This window comes from Zootoca vivipara, chromosome 5 (genome assembly GCF_965207765.1).
Source record: "Zootoca vivipara chromosome 5, rZooViv2.hap1.1, whole genome shotgun sequence".
In the NCBI taxonomy this organism is placed as follows: Eukaryota; Metazoa; Chordata; class Lepidosauria; order Squamata; family Lacertidae; genus Zootoca; species Zootoca vivipara.
Window position 1 is genome coordinate 56,398,194 of NC_142588.1, and position 19,513 is coordinate 56,417,706.

The window sequence follows — 19,513 nt, forward strand, 5'->3', positions numbered from 1 at the left end:
CCTGGCTAATGGGGAAAGTTACCTCTGTTTTTTTTATGTCTTGAAAAAGTGTTGACGCTTAAACGAGTTTTTAAACCCCCAGCAGAAATTACAGCAAACAACAATGCTCTTTTGTTTGAAAATGCGCATTCAAAACTATTCTTCATTTGCAGGTGAAAGCTGCCCTGTGGGCTCTCCAGGGAGGTACCTCGGTAGTGATTGCCAATGGAACTCATCCCAAGATCTCTGGCCATGTCATCACAGACATTGTGGAAGGGAAGAAAGTTGGCACGTTTTTTTCAGAGGTGAAGCCTGCAGGTAGGTTAGCATGGCCCGGTCCAGAATTTGTGGGGAACAAAGAATGACAGTCATGGTGCAGAATTTTTGGGAGGCTGGAGGCAGTTGCTTACTGCAGCTGTAGAATAAAAACCACAAAAGAACTGTGAGGATGAAACTATTTATGCTTTTGTTGTATGAGACAGAAGGGTGTTCTGCCCTTTGAGGGAAATAGGAAGCCCAGAGCACCTTTTCTTCAGATGCCCCTTCCAAGAAGAGGCACGGAGGGAGATCCTGGACCCTATACTGGCAAGGTCAGCAGGCCCTCCCGGAAAAGCAAATATACGACCTGCTCCTGCTAGGCAAAGACCAGAAGATAACCAGGACGGTCGCCAGATTCTGCGTCCAGATATGCAGACACAGACTTTCTACTGAGAATAACCAGCCCGTCTGAACGTCCCAAAATAAGGTTTCCCGAGCGACCTAGGCCTAGTTCTCGGCGGCAGCTTATTAAGTTTTAAGGCTTAAGTTTTAAGTATTCCTATGCGCATTGCATTTACAAATATCAATTTTATTGTTGTACAAAGAGTCACATATATATGTTATGCTCCTTGGAACTGGGATTTTTACAAGAGCTGGTCTTTGACCGTAATAAAGTATTCTATTCTATTCTATTCTATTCAGAAGGGTGTTTAAGGCCCCTTTAGGGGTTGTCCTGCTAAACATTTAGGGGGGGAAATGTTGCTTCTGCAATCTGCACCCTTTTCTCTGGACTTGTGGGGTGGAGTGTTCAGCCATATTTTGATTCAAGAGTGGGAGAAGCAAAGATAAACTCTTCTAAATATTCTCCATTGAGTATGTGGTGTTAGTATGTATGAGAGTTAGTATGTAACCACCCTCTGCTTATTTTATTTTTTTAAAGGCCCAACTGTGGAACAGCAGGCTGAAATGGCTCGAACAGGAGGCAGGAGTTTGGCAGCACTTCAGCCTGAACAGGTAACCAGCCCAGTCAGTCACATAATGTATATTATTAAGAATGATCAAGTACATTGAGTTTCACCTCTGCAAGCATGCAATTTGACATCTGTGTCAAAGAGTATGTATACTATATAATACGGAACAGGCCTGCTATTTTTTAAGACCTGCTGTGCTAAATTCATCCCTCTAGCCGTAAGTAGCTCAATAAAGTTCCTGCTTTTTTGCCTGCCTTGAGCTGCAAAACAGTGATTGTCAGGCTCCTAGTGGGCCATGATAATGTGGCTCTTGGAACCTTGTTTGGCTTAGAATCATAGAATTGTAGAGTTGGAAGGGACCACGGGAGTCGTACAGGCTGAGAGTTGTGCATGCCTTACTCTTGATAGCCTAGATTAATCTTCCCCCAAGTTGCAGATATTTTGGACTCCCAACTCCATCAGTCCCAGCTAGCATGGCCCCATGGTCAGGGATTATGGGAGTTATAGTCCAAAACATCAGGAAGGCTGATCTGAGTCATAGCTCAAGCAGCTTTGAAATCTGAAGATCAGTCCACTTGGAGCATGTGGCACCTTCTACCATGGTTAGGATGAGGGGAGAAGGGAGGGGAGGTTGATTTTTGTAGAGCAGGTGCTCCAGGGGGAATAAATTGAGTTGCAAACTGAACTGGCAAGGATACCTATCCCGCAGCTTGACTGAAGAATAGATGAGCAGTCTTGGAGATAAACCAAAGGGCCTGGCAACTCAGTGAGAGATTGGGCTGTGGGTTTGAAGGAGCGAACAACATCTCCTATGTCAATATGGTGACCAGAGAGCCGGTAACAATCAAATGCCTGATGGTGGTTCCCTGTTTATTTTACTACAGAGAGCAGAGATCATCTATCATCTTGCTGACCTTCTGACAGACCAGCGAGAAGAGATTCTTCAGGCCAACAAGAAAGATTTGGAAGAAGCTGAGAAGAAAGGTAAAGTGGGCGGAATCTGTGTTGGGTATGTGGTGAGCACAATTTCTCATCAGGCCAAGTGGGTGATGCCGGAGATGTCTGAGGCTGCCATTTATTACTTCAACAGACTACAAAGATTAGATGAAGAAATCCTGGGAACATCCAGAAGCCTTTGGCCAAATGTTCCTCTAACATGGAGACTTTGTTTTTGTTTCACCTGAGCACCTTTGTTGTTCATGCTACCCAAGGGGTTACTTCAGCTTCAAAACAGAGAGGAAATCTTTTTAGCCAAAACCTTTAGACAGCCTAGCTTCACAGTTGTCTAAAGGAACCAGGTGAAGATCTTGCAACAAGGTCACAAAGGCTTTTCCTATTCCAGAAAAGCCTATGACTTCTCCATGGTTGCAAACCCAGGGGTCTTTTTCTCTACATAAAGCCATTCATGTGGTTCATTAGACCAGCTGAAACACAGATTGCAGGAAAGGATAATGTGATAAGTGCTTTGATTGTTTTTAAGTTTTCTTAGCACAGCTTGTAACAAACAAATGTAACAAGAAATAAATATAAACCATGAACCAAGACAAATACCATTAAAACCTTTGCATCAATAAGATCTCAGTTGCAACCACTTCCATCTGCTGACTCAGTGTTCAGATTGAAGTCTTTTTTTTCTGTTGCTTCATTCTAATCATTCATGAAATGAAGTCTGACTTACTGGCTTCTGCTTCCATTTCAGGAAGGTTGGCCCTTCCTTTGTTGAAGAGACTCAGCCTGTCAACCTCCAAGCTGAATAGTTTGGCCATTGGGCTGCGACAGATTGCAGCGTCGTCACAAGACAGTGTTGGCCGCGTCCTTCGAAGAACACGAGTAGCGAAGGATTTGGAGCTGGAGCAAGTGACTGTGCCTATTGGGGTCTTATTAGTGATTTTTGAATCCCGGCCCGACTGTCTCCCCCAGGTGTGTGAAGAAGTCACCTGGGAAACAAAGCAAATATAACTTGCTATGAGCTGAGAAGGTCTCTGGTTGTGGATTTCCCCACCTTGCTCCCCCAAGGAGGGAAATAATTAGTACTGAAAGTGTTGCCAATTGAGGTTTATGTGTTGTGGTTAGGATGTGAATGTGTTGTAGCAAACTTGATAGTTTGTCCTTTATTTTGTATAGTGCCCTCCATTGGGTCCATTTAAACAGTAAGAGCTGTTCGGCAGTGGAATTTGCTACCAAGGAGTGTGGTGGAGTCTCCTTCTTTGGAGGTCTTTAAGCAGAGGCTTGACAGGCATATGTTAATAATGCTTTGATGGTGTTTTCTGCTTGGCAGTGGGTTGGACTGGATGGCCCTTGTGGTCTCTTCTAACTCTATGACTCTATGAAAAAGTTGTGCAGCCCGAGTAGCCTCTGGAGCTATGCATCTTTCCTTGAATTTTGATTGGTTCAGAAGGGACATAGTTATAGCAACTCCTCTGCTTCCCAGCCAGATATATTGCATACCCACCAGCAATTCGGGCCCTTCCAAAAACAAAGCTTTAGCAGAAAAACACGCAGCATTGCAACCTTGGAAGCATTACTATTGAAATACAGCAAAGTGACAGATCTGAGCTTGATGGGACCATAACCCATTCAGTGTTTTATATTGTCAAAAAGTGAGGGAATGGTGGTGAGGAGAGGAAGAAAGGGACAGGGGGAATGAAGATTCAAAATAAGTGGAATAAGGAAGAGTAGCCACTGCATTGTCCTCTAGGTGTTGTTGGACTTCAACTCCCATCATCCCTGAGCATTGGCTATGCTGACTGGGCCTGATGGTTATTGTAGTTCAGCAGCGTAGGACACAACATTGGCTGCCCATGAAATATGGCACTGTACATTTATTACTGTTAAATCAGAAATGGTTCACAGCACTCTCACAATACATTATAATTGTTAGGTGCTGCTATGGTTATAAATGTGTTCTTTAATGCTTGTCTTCCTCGCACTCCCTTCTGGCAGGTATCTGCTTTGGCCATTGCCAGTGGAAATGGCTTACTGCTGAAAGGAGGGAAAGAGGCATCGCACAGCAACCAGATCCTTCACCATCTGACTCAAGAAGCCCTTTCCACCCACGGGGTGAAGGATGCGGTGCAGCTGGTAAGTGCACCGCAAATCTTTTATCTTTTGAGCTCACACATGGCAGGCAGTTCTTTGGGACTGGGCAGGGATCCTGGAAATGTCTGTAATCTGTAATTGTGATCCATGCAGAGCTATTTCCAGGCAATCAACTGCCTCTGTGAACATTTCTGTGCTGCTTTGGGACTTGTTACCTTCTGTCCAGGTGCTTTGACAAGCTACTTATTTTCTGTTGTACACACACACACACACACACACACATGCCCAAATAGCTGGGCAGTTTCCCTACTGGGTATGTATTCCCTGTTTTGTCCCATACTGTGTTTACTCTTCCATGGGCAACCTCTGTAACATTCCTGGCATGGTCTTTACAGGTGAATACCAGGGAGGAGGTGGAAGACCTTTGCCGTTTAGACAAGCTGATAGATTTGATCATCCCCCGTGGCTCGTCTCAGTTGGTTCGGGATATCCAGAAAGCTGCTAGAGGAATCCCAGTGATGGGCCACAGTGAAGGAATTTGTCACGTGTATGTGGACTTGGAGGCCAGTGTGGAGAAGGTCACCAGAATAGGTGAGATGAGAGGACAGAGATTTTTCTTCTTCTTAAAAGGGTTTGGGCTAAGTGATCGGTATGAGAGGGCATGGATGGTCAACATGCTCCTCCTTAACCTATTTATTTCAGGTGCTCTACAGCAGGGGGAGGGACGGAAGTCAGATTGGGATCTACTGGTAGATCGGTAGATCAGAGGATAATTTTCAGTAGGGTAATGGCAGTTTCTGACTCCTAATTCTTTCAGTATAAGTAGCAAGAAAAGACTTTTGCTTCCTAAACTAGGCAGTTACGAGTTACAGGTAGGTAGCCGTGTTGGTCTGACGTAGTCAAAACAAAATTAAAAAATTCCTTCCAGCAGCAATTCCTTCCATACCAATGACAAACTTAGTTGGTCTCTAAGGTGCTGCTGGAAGGAATTTTTAAATTTTGTTTAGGCTGTTAGAATCCCTGATCTTTAGTAACTTGGATGTATATTTGTACCTCTGTCCACAGGCAATCCCAGTGTCTTGTTCATGGGGTGCAATAGGTAACTAGCTCCCCTCTCTAAGCGATCGACTACGGTTGGTGGATTCTAGTAAAAAACAAAGCAAAACCCCAGTATAGATCCTGCATGCCCAATATCTGACCCTGCATGCTGTGCAGCACCTTTGTAACCAATAGTTTGTCCTTCATCCAGTGAGAGACTCGAAGTGTGAATATCCTGCAGCCTGCAATGCGCTCGAGACTCTCTTAATACACCGGGACTTGCTGAGGACTCCTGTCTTTGACCAGATCATTGACATGTTGCGAGTGGAACAGGCAAGTAAAGATGGCTGCAACGGGCTGAACGTGTGTGTGTGGCTGCCAGGAGTTTCTGCTCCGTGAGATGCCAGCCAAGAATGGATGCTGCAGATGCATACCTTGAGGAGTGTTCGTCTGCTCCAGTTGCAGAATGATATAGATTCATTTAAGCCATGGCCTTGTTTTTACAGTAGTGTGTGGCTCGTCCTGAGCATGCATTGCACTTTGAGCCAGCTTTTCTAATGATGCCTCTTGGTGTCAAGGTCCTGGAATGCATCTGCGCTGCTGAAGAGCCATAGAAGACAAGCATATATGGAAAGCAGGTTCCTGTTGAGGTTATCTTAGTCCGAGCTTCTTGGAGACTGGAATCTTCTGCTTGCTGATCTTCTGTAGTAGGGATGGGCAGAACTTAAAAGATAGTGAGAGGTTAGTTGCTGTGTTTGGCATTCTTGAAGGAGGACTTGGGGTTGGCTTGTGAAAGCGCTTTCTCCACTAACTTGAAGCCTGAGAGCTTTGAACAACAGGATTGAATGAGATTCAGCCACCAAGCCCACGAAACAGGATGGGACTGGGGCAGTAGGCTACTGTGAGGAAAGTGCTAGAGAGAGGAAGATAATTTCCTTCAAAAGTACAAAGGAAGGTACATAGGAAACTGCCTTATGCTAACTGTCTAGCTCTGTATTGACTGTACTCTGAATATCAACAGCTCTCTGGCGTTTCAGACAAGAGGCCTTTTTCCTGGAGATGCCAGGGATTGGGCGGGGGAATCTTTCGTGTGGGCAACAGTGTGCATGCTTATCACTGAGCAATGGACTTTCTGAGCATTGTTTGTCTTCCCTCTTTGTATAGAAAGTGGTTGGAAGAGGAATGTGCAGTGAAAACGTTTTGTTCTTCCATCAGGTGAAGGTTCACGCTGGCCCCAAGTTTGCCTCCTACCTGACATTCAGCCCCTCGGAGGTGAAATCACTCCGCACGGAATATGGGGACCTGGAGTGCTGCATTGAAGTGGTGGACAGCACACAGGATGCTATTGAACACATCCACAAATATGGGAGCTCCCACACAGATGTAATCATCACAGAGAACGGTTGGTGGCTAGTCTAACGTCTCGTGTGCATTTACACTCCTTGTGATGGTTTCTTTCTGCATTCAGGGGCTCCATAGAATCATAGAGTTGGAAGAGACCACAAGGGCCATCCAGTCCAACCCTCTGCCAAGCAGGAAACACCATCAAAGCATTCTTGACATATGCCTGTCAAGCCTCTGCTTAAAGACCTCCAAAGAAGGAGACTCCACTACACTCCTTGGTAGCAAATTCCACTGCCGAACAGCTCTTACTGTCAGGAAGTTCTTCCTAATGTTTAGGTGGAATCTTCTTTCTTGTAGTTTGAATCCATTGCTCCGTGTCCGCTTGTCTGGAGCAGCAGAAAACAACCTTTCTCCCTCCTCTATATGACATCCTTTTATATATTTGAACATGGCTATCATATCACTCCTTAACCTTCTCTTCTCCAGGCTAAACATACCCAGCTCCCTAAGCCGTTCCTCATAAGGCATCGTTTCCAGGCCTTTGACCATTTTGGTTGCCCTCTTCTGGACACGTTCCAGCTTGTCAGTATCCCTTCTTCAATTGTGGTGCCCAGGATTGCCTGGTTTGGAACTTTGAGGGGCTTTTTTTCTGAAGTTACCTTTCTAGGGCCTGGCACCCCCCCCCAACAATGTGCCTCTCTTCCTTTGCTGCTCTAGGAACAAACACCTGGTGACCTGGACCACATTGGAGGATTCCAAGCCACATCTCCTTCTCCTGCCTGTATTGCCCTTCCCAGGTACATGAGCACTGCTGCAGGTGTGGGGAGGAGCTGTGGCCTGGGTTTCTCTTGCGTGGCTGGAGTTACCAAAACAGTGCAAGAGGAGCACACACTAAGAACATAAGGAGAGCCACACTGGATTAGTCCAAAGGCCCATCTAGTCCAGCATCCTGTTCTCACAGTAGCCAGCCATGCGCCTGTGGAAAGCCTGCAAGCAGGACATCAGTGTAATAGCACTCTGTCCACTTGTGATACCCACCATCTGGTACCCACCACTGCCTCCACCAATGGATATTTTGGGGGTTGGGGGGGTGGGTCAAGTCACTAATCCCACTGGCTATGTCCAAATTGCTGTTTGGGTTCCATCAACATTCAAGAAACTGCAACAACTCCCATGTTCTAAAAACAGTGCTTTTTTCTGGGGGAGACGCATACCCCTAAACATTTTGTGAATCTTTGTACTTTTGTCCATATACTGTATTCCCCCCCCCCCCCGATTTGAACTATAAAAGGGTGATTTTCTTGAGTCAAAAGGAGAGTACCCCTAAACATTTTTTTAATGAACAAAGCACTCTCTAAAAGTAACATTGCAAATTTTGCTGGTACCTTGTTCCCTCCTTTCTAAAACTGCTTGCTCTTGTTGAGTGTTCAGCTCCCTGCTGTTAACATTTATTTTTTCTACGGAGAAGAAGAAGAATATAAATGAATGGCAAGCTCATTTGCTGAGTGCCCGTCAAAACAGCACCAAGCCGGAAGAAGGGAGTAAAAGCTCCAACGAGGACTGAACACGAGAAAAGCAGTGGGGAAATGGGATGGAATATCCTGCAAAAAAAGCCATGACTGGCTGGCTGGAACCTTGAGCCAGGAGCATTCCACACAGCAACTTCGTTTGTTGCAAGTCCCCCTTGCAAAGAGACATAATATAAAATTTATTCATACTCAAGCTTCTATCCTGTCCACCTTTGCAACACAGACTGGCTGACAACAAAGCATCAACAAGCTTTTTAAATATAATAAAAGGCAGCAGTGGTATAAAAAAAATTCTAAAAGGCCTTGACTAAACAAGTGACCATTCTGTTTCAGCCCACGTTTGGCACAGTTCTATTGTAAAGCAGTTGCGTTAAAAAATTCCTTTTTGTCACCCCCAGAGAAAACAGCAGAGTTCTTCCTCCAGCACCTGGACAGTGCCTGTGTGTTCTGGAACGCCAGCACCCGCTTCTCAGATGGCTATCGCTTTGGGCTAGGTAAGGAAGGGCGATGGGTGCCCTGTGCCGCTGGTGGCCAAGTTACACATTTTGTGTGAGGTTGGGAGTGTTCAGGGAGGATACATGGTCACCTTTAAAGTTAAGAATATTTAAGGAGATTTACTTGCAACTTCTTTTTAAAGCTTTGGAGTACTTTAGAATTAGAGTGATCCAGGCCATCCCAAAGGAAGAGTTGGAGGTAGAGGCTACCATAAATAAGAGCATTTTTGACAATGAAGAGAATGGCCTTCTCCAACCTTGGATCTCCAGGTGTTGTTGGACTACGGCCTCCATCATTCCCAGCCAGCATGGCCATTGGTCAGGCATGATGGGAGTTGTAGTCCAACAACGTCTGGGAACCCAGAATTGGGGAAGACTTCCCTAATTCCAAGGACGTTTCTGAGCACAATTCAGAGTGTTGATGCTGACCTTTAAAGCCCTAAACGGCCTCAGCCCAGTTCACCTCCATTGTTCAGCCCAGTTCACCTCCATTGTTCAGCTCTGAGGGCCTTCTACCAGTTCTCTCACTGCGAGAAGTGAACTTACAGGGAACCAGGTAAAGGGCCTTTTCAGTGGTGGCACCCACCCTGTGGAATGCCCTCCTAGCAGATGTCAAGGAAATAAATAACTACCTGACTTTTAAAAGACATCTGAAGGCAGCCCTGTATCAGAACATTTATAATGCTTGATGTTTAGATATTATGTTGGAAACTGCCCAGAATGGCTGGGGCAAACCAGTCAGGTGGGCGTGTTATAAATCATTTATTTATTTATTTATTATTAATAATTAGAGATGTACTGTAAGAGTGATTCAGCTGAAGCAGTCAGTGACAAAAGAGTGACTGCTGCTTGGAGTAATCTATGGCAACACATATATTTGCATATGGGTAAAGCGCAGGTCTGTGAGCAAACTCTGCATTAAGTCCCGCACAATGTGGCAATTCAGTGAGAAAAAAGCCTTAAGATAAATTACTCGGTGGGCACTGAGGAATTAGCTGCTTTACTTCAAGCATTCATTGTGGTGCTGCGCCAGAAGATGAAACCGCAGATCCACAGATGTCTAAACCTCATGAGGAGCAAATTGGCAGGTCCAGAGCTCAAATGCAGTGCAAGAAGGATGAGGGAAAGTTGGGGGGGGGATCTTGAAATATGGGTGAAAAGAGGTCTTTTCAACTTGACTTGTGCCATTAGACTGGAGAATTTCCTTCTTGCCCTCTTCAACCCAGTTACAGTGGACTCTCGGGTTGCGAATGTGATCCGTGCGGGAGGCACGCGCGGGTTGCGATTCGGTGCTTCTGCGCAAAGCGCAATTTAGTGCTTCTGTGCATGCACCAAAAACCGGAAGTAACCTGTTCCAGTACTTCCGGGTTGGCACAGAGCACAACCCAAAAAGCCGCAACCTGAAGTGGCTGTAACCCAAGGTATGACTGTATTCTACTCTCTGCACACAGGAGCTGAGGTTGGCATCAGTACATCGCGTATCCATGCCCGTGGGCCAGTTGGAATTGAGGGGCTGTTGACCACAAAGTGGCTGCTAAGAGGGGAGAATCACATTGTTTCTGATTTCTCTGAGCAAGGAAGTATGAAGTACCTTCATGAAAATCTCCCCATCCCACAAAGGAACAGCAACTGAGCACCCAGGTGGGGCAAGTGTATCTTTATGGAGACTGTTACAGTTTCAGAAGAGAGTCTTGGAAAGGAGAGGAACTTCCACCTTCTGGAATGCTGAGTGTTTTTGCACGCTGAGCTTCTGGATACTCCCAAGCGGTGACTTGCGGACCTTGTTTTGTGCCCGAGTTGTTTCTCCTCACGCTGCAATGCGTAGATGTTGGGTGTCAACATTGAAAGCACCTCCTTTGCGCTTGCAGCACAGAAAAGAGGACTCTGGTACTCCACTCCAAATGATGGGGAGCTTTAGGGTTGATATTGGACCTATTTATTGATCTGGATTATTCTTTTCGGCCATTCACAAGAGAAAGAGAGAGATCCCACAAACCCATGCTTTTATTGCTTTGAGAAGGCAAGAAATACTTGATCATTCTGCTTTCCTTTGGAGATTTGAAATCTGAAAGAGGTTGCTATGACATTTCTTTACAGTTCATGTCTTATTTAAAATGTTAAATCACCTGTAATAAACATTCCAGGTGCATAATGAATTTTTTAAAAAATCCAAGCAATGCTTTCCACGCTAATTTCCTTTAAAAGTTGACAGATGGAGTGGGGAGAATCACAGTGGTAGAACTATAATTGTTTTTCACAACCCTCTTATGAATATTTGTACCAAATATTTTTGTTCATTTTATATAAGCTTTTATTTCCCCTGACAAATTGAACGTATTTTTCAAACTTTATGGTTTTTCAAATAAAACTCCCTTGCAATATGACTGGATTCTACTGCTTTGTTCAAAATGATGGTGTGAGTTTTGGCCTATTACAAATGTATTTAATGCTGACGGTATAGCTGCACTCGCCTTGCCTTTGTCTACTGATGACGTTACTTACAGAATTCTCTTATAAAGCGTGGGGTGCTTTATGCTGCTTTTCAATCCTTCAAGCTAACAGCAACCATGCAAATTAAGTAACAGTGACAGTGGTACCTCAGAACTCGAACGTAATCCATTCCGGAAGACCGTTCAACTTCTGAAACGTTTGAGTAACAAGGTGCGGCTTCTGATTGGCCAACAGCTAGGTTTTTGTACAGCGGAAGCAGCGCCGGGTGTTTGTGTTCTGAGGAACGTTTGAAAGCCAGAGCACTTACTTCCAGGTTTCGGGAGTTCAGGAGCCAAAACGTTTGAGAATGGAGTCGTTCAAGTTCCAAGATACCACTGTATTCTCATTTTACAGATGGAGTATACAGGCTTAGATGCTGCCACTAGGGGTTATTACCAATGCTGTTGTTTTGCTTGCACAATGGAGATCCTCTGGAGAAGATTTTGGTGGCGGGAGAGAAAGGGGAACTCCCATTGGACAAGTAGAATGCTGCTTGCAGGGTGAGGGATACATTTCCCATGTTGTTAATGAGTTCCTGCATGGACTGTGCAGCCAGGTTTTCTAGATTCAGCACCTGCACTTGATCCACTAAACAAAACTGATTTGTTGCATTTCCCCCTGTCTCTTTTTTAACTGAGGAGGAAAAAGCCCATCTGCCCACATTAAAATATACAATAACCATCAATACATCTATCTTACATGAATTGATACATTCCCTCCAAATGTTGAGATAGACATCCAGTAAGGTATGTAGGCCACTGTATAACAGATGGTGGGACGCGGGTGGCGCTGTGGTCTAAACCACAGAGCCTAGGGCTTGCCGATCAGAAGGTCGGCGGTTTGAATCCCCGCAATGGGGTGAGCTCCCGTTCCTCGGTCCCTGCTCCTGCCAACCTAGCAGTTCGAAAGCACGTCAAAGTGCAAGTAGAAACAGGTACCGCTCCAGCGGGAAGGTAAATGCTGTTTCCGTGCACTGCTCTGGTTTGCCAGAAGCGGCTTAGTCATGCTGGCCGCATGACCCGGAAGCTGTCTGTGGACAAATGGCGGCTCCCTCGGCCAGTAAAGCAAGATGAACGCTGCAACTCCAGAGTCATCCGCAACTGGACTTAACGGCCAGGGGTCCCTTTCCATAATAGATGGTGGCTGTTTATCCTTCCAGGCCCTAAGCAGTAGTCTCTTGGCAACCATAAAGGCTAATCAAATCCACTTTTGTTGTCCTGCCATTCATCCCAATACTACAGACATTTATTTTACAGGTATATGGAAGCCTGCAAATATCAAGGATTTTGCCAATACAAAATTGATATGGGCAACAGCTTTGGACCATAAGGACTATATCACTGGACAAGTCTCAATAGCAAAGATTCCATAAATTACATATGTGACATATGGTGCCTGCAGTTTAAATTTCACTTTAGAACCTAGTTCTTTGTGTGCCTTGTAACAGATGAAAAGCTATAGCACTGCTATCTGCTGTTTCCGCAAAGGAGGAATCAATGGGTTATGAATGCTCCTGGGGTATGTGTGGGAAGATAAATACGATTCTGAGTCTTCTTGTAAGCTTCAGAGTTCTATCACTAAATTGTTTATTTTTCAAATATTTATGACTCACCTTTCCACCACATTTTTTTGGGTAGCCTTTCTCTCTATTCAGTCATGTTATAAGTGCTTACCTTGCAGACAGCTCAATATTAGAAATTATATGCTCTTGGAGAACAAATCAGGGCTCTGGAGACTGGAAGCAGGTAAATGTTGTCCCCATCTTCAAAAAGCTGGGGAAAGAGAACCCAGGCAGCTACCAACCAGTTAGCTTGACATCCATACCAGGAAAGGTCCTAGAACAGATAATTCAACAGTCAGTCTGTGAGCACCTGGAAAAGGATGCTGAGAGCCTGCATGAGTTCCCCCCAAAAACAAGTCATACCAGGCCAATGTTATTTCTTTTTGATAGAGTTACACACTTGGCTGATTGGGGAATGCTGTGGATGTAGTGTATCTTGGTTTCATTCAGGCTAGTGAAATGTGGCCATGATGTTACTGTTAGTTCAAATCAGAGAGAGAGGGGGGGGAGCGCAGAAGCTTTGCTTTCTCTCCCTCCTCTCTCTCCAACTGCGGAGATGGTGAATTTAACAAGGGGGGCGAGGAAGGCGCTGCGGCGCCCCTTATCCCCGGCAGTGATGCGCTGCCTTCCTGCCGGGAGCGGGGCACGGGGAGTGGGGGTTGAAACATTCTCGGGAGACAAAGCCTCCCTCCCTCCCTCCTCCGGCACCAGCAGCCTCTCTTGTGAGGAGAGCTGTGTGCGAGTTCGCTGTTTGTCCACCTTTGGTAATGAGACACCACCGCCGCCAGTTAAATCTCCATAGAGACAGCACTCGCCCTCCAGTGGTCTCCCGGTTATGGGAAGCTGGTGTCTTGTGTGTGTGTTTTAATGCGTGTTTTCCCAAGACCACCGTGCGCCTTTACTCGATCTCTCCCCTCCATAGCTGCCAAGTTTTCCCTTTTCTCGCGAGGAAGCCTATTCAGCATAATGGAAAATCCCTTTAAAAAAGGGATAATTTGGCAGCTATGCTCCCCTCCCCAACCTCTTTTTGGGGGCGTTGGTGTGTTTGTAGATGGGCTTCTCCACCTGCCTTGTGTCGAGGTGCGCGCCCAACAGCTTTGGGGTCCCCCCCCCCTAAAAATAGGTCAAGAACTCTGGGCAACCCTTTCCTAAAATAATTAAGCATGGTTTTTTTTTAAGTGACCCCCCAGATTCCTTGAAAAAAATCTGGTGACCATAGCTTAAGTGTGACAAGACTTGCTGGGTGGCAGTTCATATACTCAGGCAACCTGATGATCCCCTTTTTGTGGCAGTGGGATGTTATAGTGGACATGCTCCCTACCCTAGGCTCTAGAAATCAAAAAGACAAGAGTAAACATCTGACTTATCGGTGAGTGCTTTATAACCTTTACCCCTTTCACTGTTATTTTTAGACAAGTTGGTTTGGGGGATGCTAGCAGCTCTCATTAAATGTTCCAGCACATAGCTTATGCCAGCCTCTTAAAGTCAGAGAAGCTGGACTGCTTCCTGTCGTTGCTGGCTGAGGTTGAGTTGGACTGGAATTCACATGTTTCAAAACTTGAGGGAGCTTTTTTCTTGTTGCTGCCATTGAAGAATTGGGAGTCAGAATCCTTGCTGGTCTACAGTACTGCAAATTGCTCAAATCGATGCATACCGTATGTACTGATTTGCCATCTGCCCATCCCTGGACTAAAGCCAACTTCATTCATGAAAGCTTATGCCACAAATCTTTTTTCTGATGCCACAAAACACCTTTCTATTTTTTGTTGCAACAGACTAACATGGCTACCCTTCTGGAACAAGCTATCTATATTCACAATGTCTTAATAGCTTTCTCACTTTCCCAAAGAAGAAACATTGCAAACATGCTTCATTCAGACACTTCGCCAACTGCAGAATTCTGTGGGAGTGTTATTTCCTGATGCTGGAATTCGCTAATAACGCCTGTCGACCCACCAGACTGGCATATGTTCTTATTCAATTCCGTTCTTTCCCTGGTGACTATGTGTAGAAATTACTGCAGTAAAGGTCCCTCCACACACTTCCTCATGCAAACAGGATGATTCTGCTAGAATCCCCTAATTTTTCTTACCAAATATGTTATGGAGATTCTCCCCTTCTGCTCAACTTTTATTGCACTATAGCCCCTCCAGACAGCAGTAATTGCATCACAGAACAGCTCACAAAATAGAACAAATCCATCACTAATGCACTATTACTGTGTCAAGAACATGTTGCAGAATAAAGCTGCAATAAAACACCAGTTTGGAGGGGCCCTGAGTCTTCTAACCAACAAGTTGGATTATAATGTGTGTGAGAGAGATCTTAAAGAAATTCTAGAGAGTCTTGAATAATTGCTCTATTGTTCCAAAGCGACTGCCCAAAGCTCAATATTGCTAAGTGCTACCATTAAAAAACAAAAAACAAAACAGAAGACATTAGGACAGCCTGAAATGTAATCCTTTCGACTACAAGTAGAATAAATATAGCACAGCCTGCAGATGGCTGCAGAACAAGACATCCAGAGTGATACGACAATCTGTGCGCTTTTGGGAGGTGAGTCTTAAGCACCGCTCTGCCTCTCCCCGTCATTTTTCTGAACCAGGGAAAGCTTCAGCTGCTCCTCTTCCTGCAGCCCCGCCATTCCCCTTCAAATGTTGACCCTCTGCAAGGTCACCGATTCTCTGTTCATTAGCAATTCTAGGTCAGCCTGCGATGAGAATCTCCTCGTTCAAGAGAGGATTACGTTCTGTGTCAATGTCTCCAGGCAGCAGCCCTTCCCAAGCTTTCAGCAAGTCCAGACGCTGAGGGTCCCCGTCTTTGATGATCCCTCAGAGGACCTGTATCGATACTTTGAGCGCTGCAGCGATGCCATAGAGGGCGCAGTCCAGAGCGGTGGGAAGTGCTTAGTGTACTGTAAAAACGGCCGCAGCAGATCTGCTGCCATCTGCACTGCCTACTTGATGAAGCACCAAAATCTCAGCCTGAAGGATGCCTTTGAGGTATTGTGAGCATGCAGGAAAAATAACTATCTTGTTCTATAGCTCGGTTGTTGATGCTGAAATGCAGAAGCATTTGTATTTCAATTGGGCAAGAGCATCTTACTTTCTAATTTGAAATGCTTTGCATAATAAAAGTCATTGCAATAGTTCTGATTCAGTTTTTTCTCTCCAAGGAAAGTGTCATAAGGATAAGAAAGAAAATTAATTTTCAAGGCAGCCTAATTTCCTTCTCAGTTGGGCAAATAAAGCCAACTCTGACTGGAGATTGTTGGGGGTGTTCTGGCACAATGAAATTCCAATGGCAAGTAAATTCTGAGTTGTCAGATTCACGCGTTTTTAAACTCCTATGAAATAAAATCTGGCAATGTTATACAGGAAGTTTTGCAGCTTCCTCCCTATGCACTAAAATAAAATAAAATAATAATAATACTCACTCATTTCAGAACTATTGTATGTTGTTTGTGTCTTTATTCACAATCGGTTCTCAGAAGAATGCCACCACTCATGCAATTTCCTTAAAAATAAATCATCCTAGACTGAAGGTGAGTTAGTCAAATTTATGCAACAAGAGGTTTTCAAAGAATGTAATAGTTGCTTGTGGCATTGACATGTTTCACACTATTACCTCTGCCAGACAGGTGTTTGTTCTCTTACAAATAGCTACTTGACCAGAGGCAACAGTAAGGGCTTCTACACATTATTTTAAATGAGTGTACAATGTGTGCACATATTACTTGAGCTGTACACTCATACAGTTATTCACATGCAACATTTAATGAGTGCAAAGTGTGTGTGTAGCTGTGAATAGCTGAGTTGTACAAATCAAGTGTACACTCTTTCCCATCAATAGTTGCAGTGACAGCTTGTACCTCAGTGTGACAGGTGTGAACAAGCCGAGGAAGACAAAAATGTGCGTACACCATTGTAAGTTAATGCCACTCACATGTTGCTTTCAACTCTCTTAAAAACAATTGCCTGTTTCTAGCATTAGTACAGATCTCTGTTGTATTGCCAGAAAACTAGTTTTGGGGAGCAAAGGGGTGGCAAGGACTGCAAACAGCAACAATTTGGTTCTTTTTGCCAGGACCTTAATATACTATGGCTGCATATGCACCATGCATTTAAAGCGCAGGGCTTCCCCCAACTCTAGGAACTGTAGTTCACTCACCACAAAAATATAATTTGCAGCAGCCCTTCCAAACTACAGTGCCCAGAATTCTTAGAGGGAAGAAATGTGCTTTATAGTGTGTATATGGTGTGTAGCAAATGGTGATGAATTTTCATGCGGACTGTTTATTTAAAAAGTAATAATATGGGGGGAAAGTAATAATAATAATAATCCTCCAAAATGATATAGAAATGTGGAAATCTGAATTTAAGATTGGAACAATGCAAAACTGGTAGAAATCGAAATTGACAAATTTGCCCATTCCTATAGACCAGGCATCCCCAATCTGCAGCCCTCCAGATGTTTTCGCCTACAACTCCCATGATCCCTAGCTAACAGGACCAGTGGTCAGGGAAGATGGGAATTGTAGCCCAAAACATCTGGAGGGCCGAAGTTTGAGGATGCCTGCTACAGACTGCTATGATGAGATGTATTGCATGTATGTTAAATTTACATTCATTATTTATGAATTTGCATCTGTGCTTATGAATTAGCATATAAATTTATGTCACTCTGTGCCTTTATTTTCAGTGATACTGTTCCACTTTTAGGGCAGCTGTAAATGGCCAGCCTGTGGGAAAGTCATTTCCTTTGTGTGTAATCGATTTCTTTTTTTCCCTCCCTGTAGATTGTGAAGATGGCCAGGCCGGTAGCAGAGCCCAATGTTGGCTTTTGGTCCCAGTTACAAAAATATGAAGGGCATTTACAAATGCAGCATCAAATGGATTCTTCTCGAAAAATAACTTCGCAATAAACATTTTTGTTTTGATTCAGATTGCGGTGTGTGTGTCCTAAGAGCTTGGAAAGTTTGTAGATGCCTCCAGACTGTCAGTATTGTTGGTGGCAAATAAAAAATATAGGTTACTGTATATGAAAAGGAGAATTCTCTAGGTGTCAAGATCCAGTTCTGTGGCAAGTACTGTACTCTTTGGTGAGAGAACCCCAGCAGAGATTTAAAATCACAAAATATACAGCAAGGTAAAGCATGGAAATGCAGGCTGTTAGGCCTTTCAAATATGTCTTTCTGAGTTCCAAAACTTCCCTCTTCCCTTAGCATAGAAAAATACCACATGTTTGGTAAGTTAAAAATGATTTACTTACAAACTATCCAATGGTCAGGTTCCTGCACTTCTGAAAAAGTTGCACAGGCAATAAAACTTGGCTTAGTTAAAGTGGCAAAGTTCCTAAATTATTGGTATAGGAACTCAAGAGTAGAGTGGCCATGTGGTCTGAGCTGCAGAAATCAACTTAAACCTCCTCACACATTGAGCTTCTCAGGAAGATTGGTTAAACAATAGGCTCGATTACAAAGTCCCTCCCAAGCTGAGGGGAACTGACCTCGCTAAGCTTGGCAGGGCAGCTTACTCTATGGTATTAACCCCTTAGAGTTAAGCATGGTTATATGAGGCTGGTTATTCCACAAGTATTTTGTGGGAGAGATTCAAGTGTGTGCAGGAGCTTATGTTTGCACAATCAAAGTGGAATAAAGCTATTGTTTGTCCTACACAACATGCCCACTTTTTTAAAAATGAACTTTTTGCTTTTTGAAAAACGAAGGAGAAAGCCTTTGAAAAGTGTGTGATTAACAAATGGTTGATGGTGAATGTTAGGTTAGAGAATGTTAGTTAGTGTACTAGCCATTGCTGTTGCTTACAGTGAAACATGTAATCACCTTACAAGCAAATCATTGTCATATAACCACCTGGCAAACAAATCAGAACAAATGACCAATAAAGACTGAGCATAGTTTAGCCTCTGCTTAACAGCAAATCAGAATGGATGCTCAAAAGTCAGATCATCCAGACTTGCTCTGTGACTGATAACCATCAACATGCTTCTCATCTGCCTAGTTCCTGAGGAGCTGTTTTTGTGGACTGCCCAGAGGTCACACAGACATCCCCCAAAACATTAATCTTTGGAACTTTAGTAGTCTCTGAAGCCACAAAGTAAATGTTGCACATTGAGGACAAATTGTGGTTATGTGCCCCTCCAGATTGGAGGGTTTTTGTGTGTGTTTCTTTGGTGTTGTTGGTATCCATCTTCGAGAAATGATGCACAATGTTGGCACTCTATTGCATTACTCAAGGCTGAAAATTTATTTAAAATGTGTTTTAATTCACCAATAGATATCTGTTTTGAGCATGTTGTGAGCACCCACAGGCATGGCCATCACCTATATTTAAATAAAAGTTTCTACTCTCATAATACATTATTAACAGCTGGCTCCGAAGTCCATAACAAGGAAGGACAGAACAACAAATAATGGCCTTGGGCAAGATGAAAACTGTCTTTGCGAATATGTAAAATAAATCAACCTACCCTTATCTGCATTTTATGCCTGCATTTATGATTGCCTGTAGCTATTAGTGTGTCTACATTAAAATCATATCAGTATTTTCTTTTTTGATTAACAGGACTCTGCTAGTGAATTGGCATATTTTTCTGAAAGTGATTATGATTGATGACTGATTATACAATAAGAATCAAGTATTTAGGGTGTGGAAGTAATGATCTTAGTTCATGCTTATCAAAGAGCCCCGATGGCTTACTTTTTATGTGCAAGGCAGCTTAATCATAGAACTGTAGAATTGTAGGGGAGACTGAGCCTGTGCAAATAGAAACTGAGGAAGAAGAGCAAAC

The 19,513-nt window shown here is 44.0% G+C and overlaps 2 protein-coding genes and 1 long non-coding RNA gene across 20 annotated transcripts in view; 2 read left to right on the plus strand and 1 right to left on the minus strand.

Moving 5' to 3' along the window:
• Positions 1 to 11,036, plus strand: part of ALDH18A1 (aldehyde dehydrogenase 18 family member A1) — a 28,493-nt gene extending 17,457 nt beyond the window's left edge. For all 18 annotated transcript variants that reach the window (XM_088670712.1, XM_088670715.1, XM_088670708.1 and 15 more), the window contains 10 exons: positions 153 to 297; positions 1,178 to 1,251; positions 2,093 to 2,192; positions 2,908 to 3,128; positions 4,152 to 4,289; positions 4,643 to 4,838; positions 5,497 to 5,618; positions 6,501 to 6,687; positions 8,557 to 8,652; positions 10,104 to 11,036. In XM_088670712.1, coding sequence (XP_088526838.1) covers positions 153 to 297; positions 1,178 to 1,251; positions 2,093 to 2,192; positions 2,908 to 3,128; positions 4,152 to 4,289; positions 4,643 to 4,838; positions 5,497 to 5,618; positions 6,501 to 6,687; positions 8,557 to 8,652; positions 10,104 to 10,285 — 1,461 coding nt within the window. In that variant the 3' untranslated portion in view covers positions 10,286 to 11,036. The remainder of the gene's footprint in view (positions 1 to 152; positions 298 to 1,177; positions 1,252 to 2,092; positions 2,193 to 2,907; positions 3,129 to 4,151; positions 4,290 to 4,642; positions 4,839 to 5,496; positions 5,619 to 6,500; positions 6,688 to 8,556; positions 8,653 to 10,103) is intronic.
• Positions 272 to 18,214, minus strand: LOC148685686 (uncharacterized). Its single transcript, XR_015950252.1, has 3 exons — positions 17,975 to 18,214; positions 12,816 to 12,977; positions 272 to 394 (listed from the first exon to the last, which is right to left on the minus strand). It is a non-coding gene; the product is annotated as an uncharacterized LOC148685686 (long non-coding RNA).
• On the plus strand, positions 15,174 to 18,472 carry DUSP28 (dual specificity phosphatase 28). Its single transcript, XM_035133574.3, has 2 exons — positions 15,174 to 15,705; positions 17,502 to 18,472. The coding sequence occupies exons 1-2, from the start codon at positions 15,358 to 15,360 to the stop codon at positions 17,625 to 17,627; spliced, it is 474 nt and encodes a 157-aa protein (XP_034989465.2). The 5' UTR covers positions 15,174 to 15,357; the 3' UTR covers positions 17,628 to 18,472.
• The last annotated feature ends 1,041 nt before the right edge of the window (positions 18,473 to 19,513 follow it).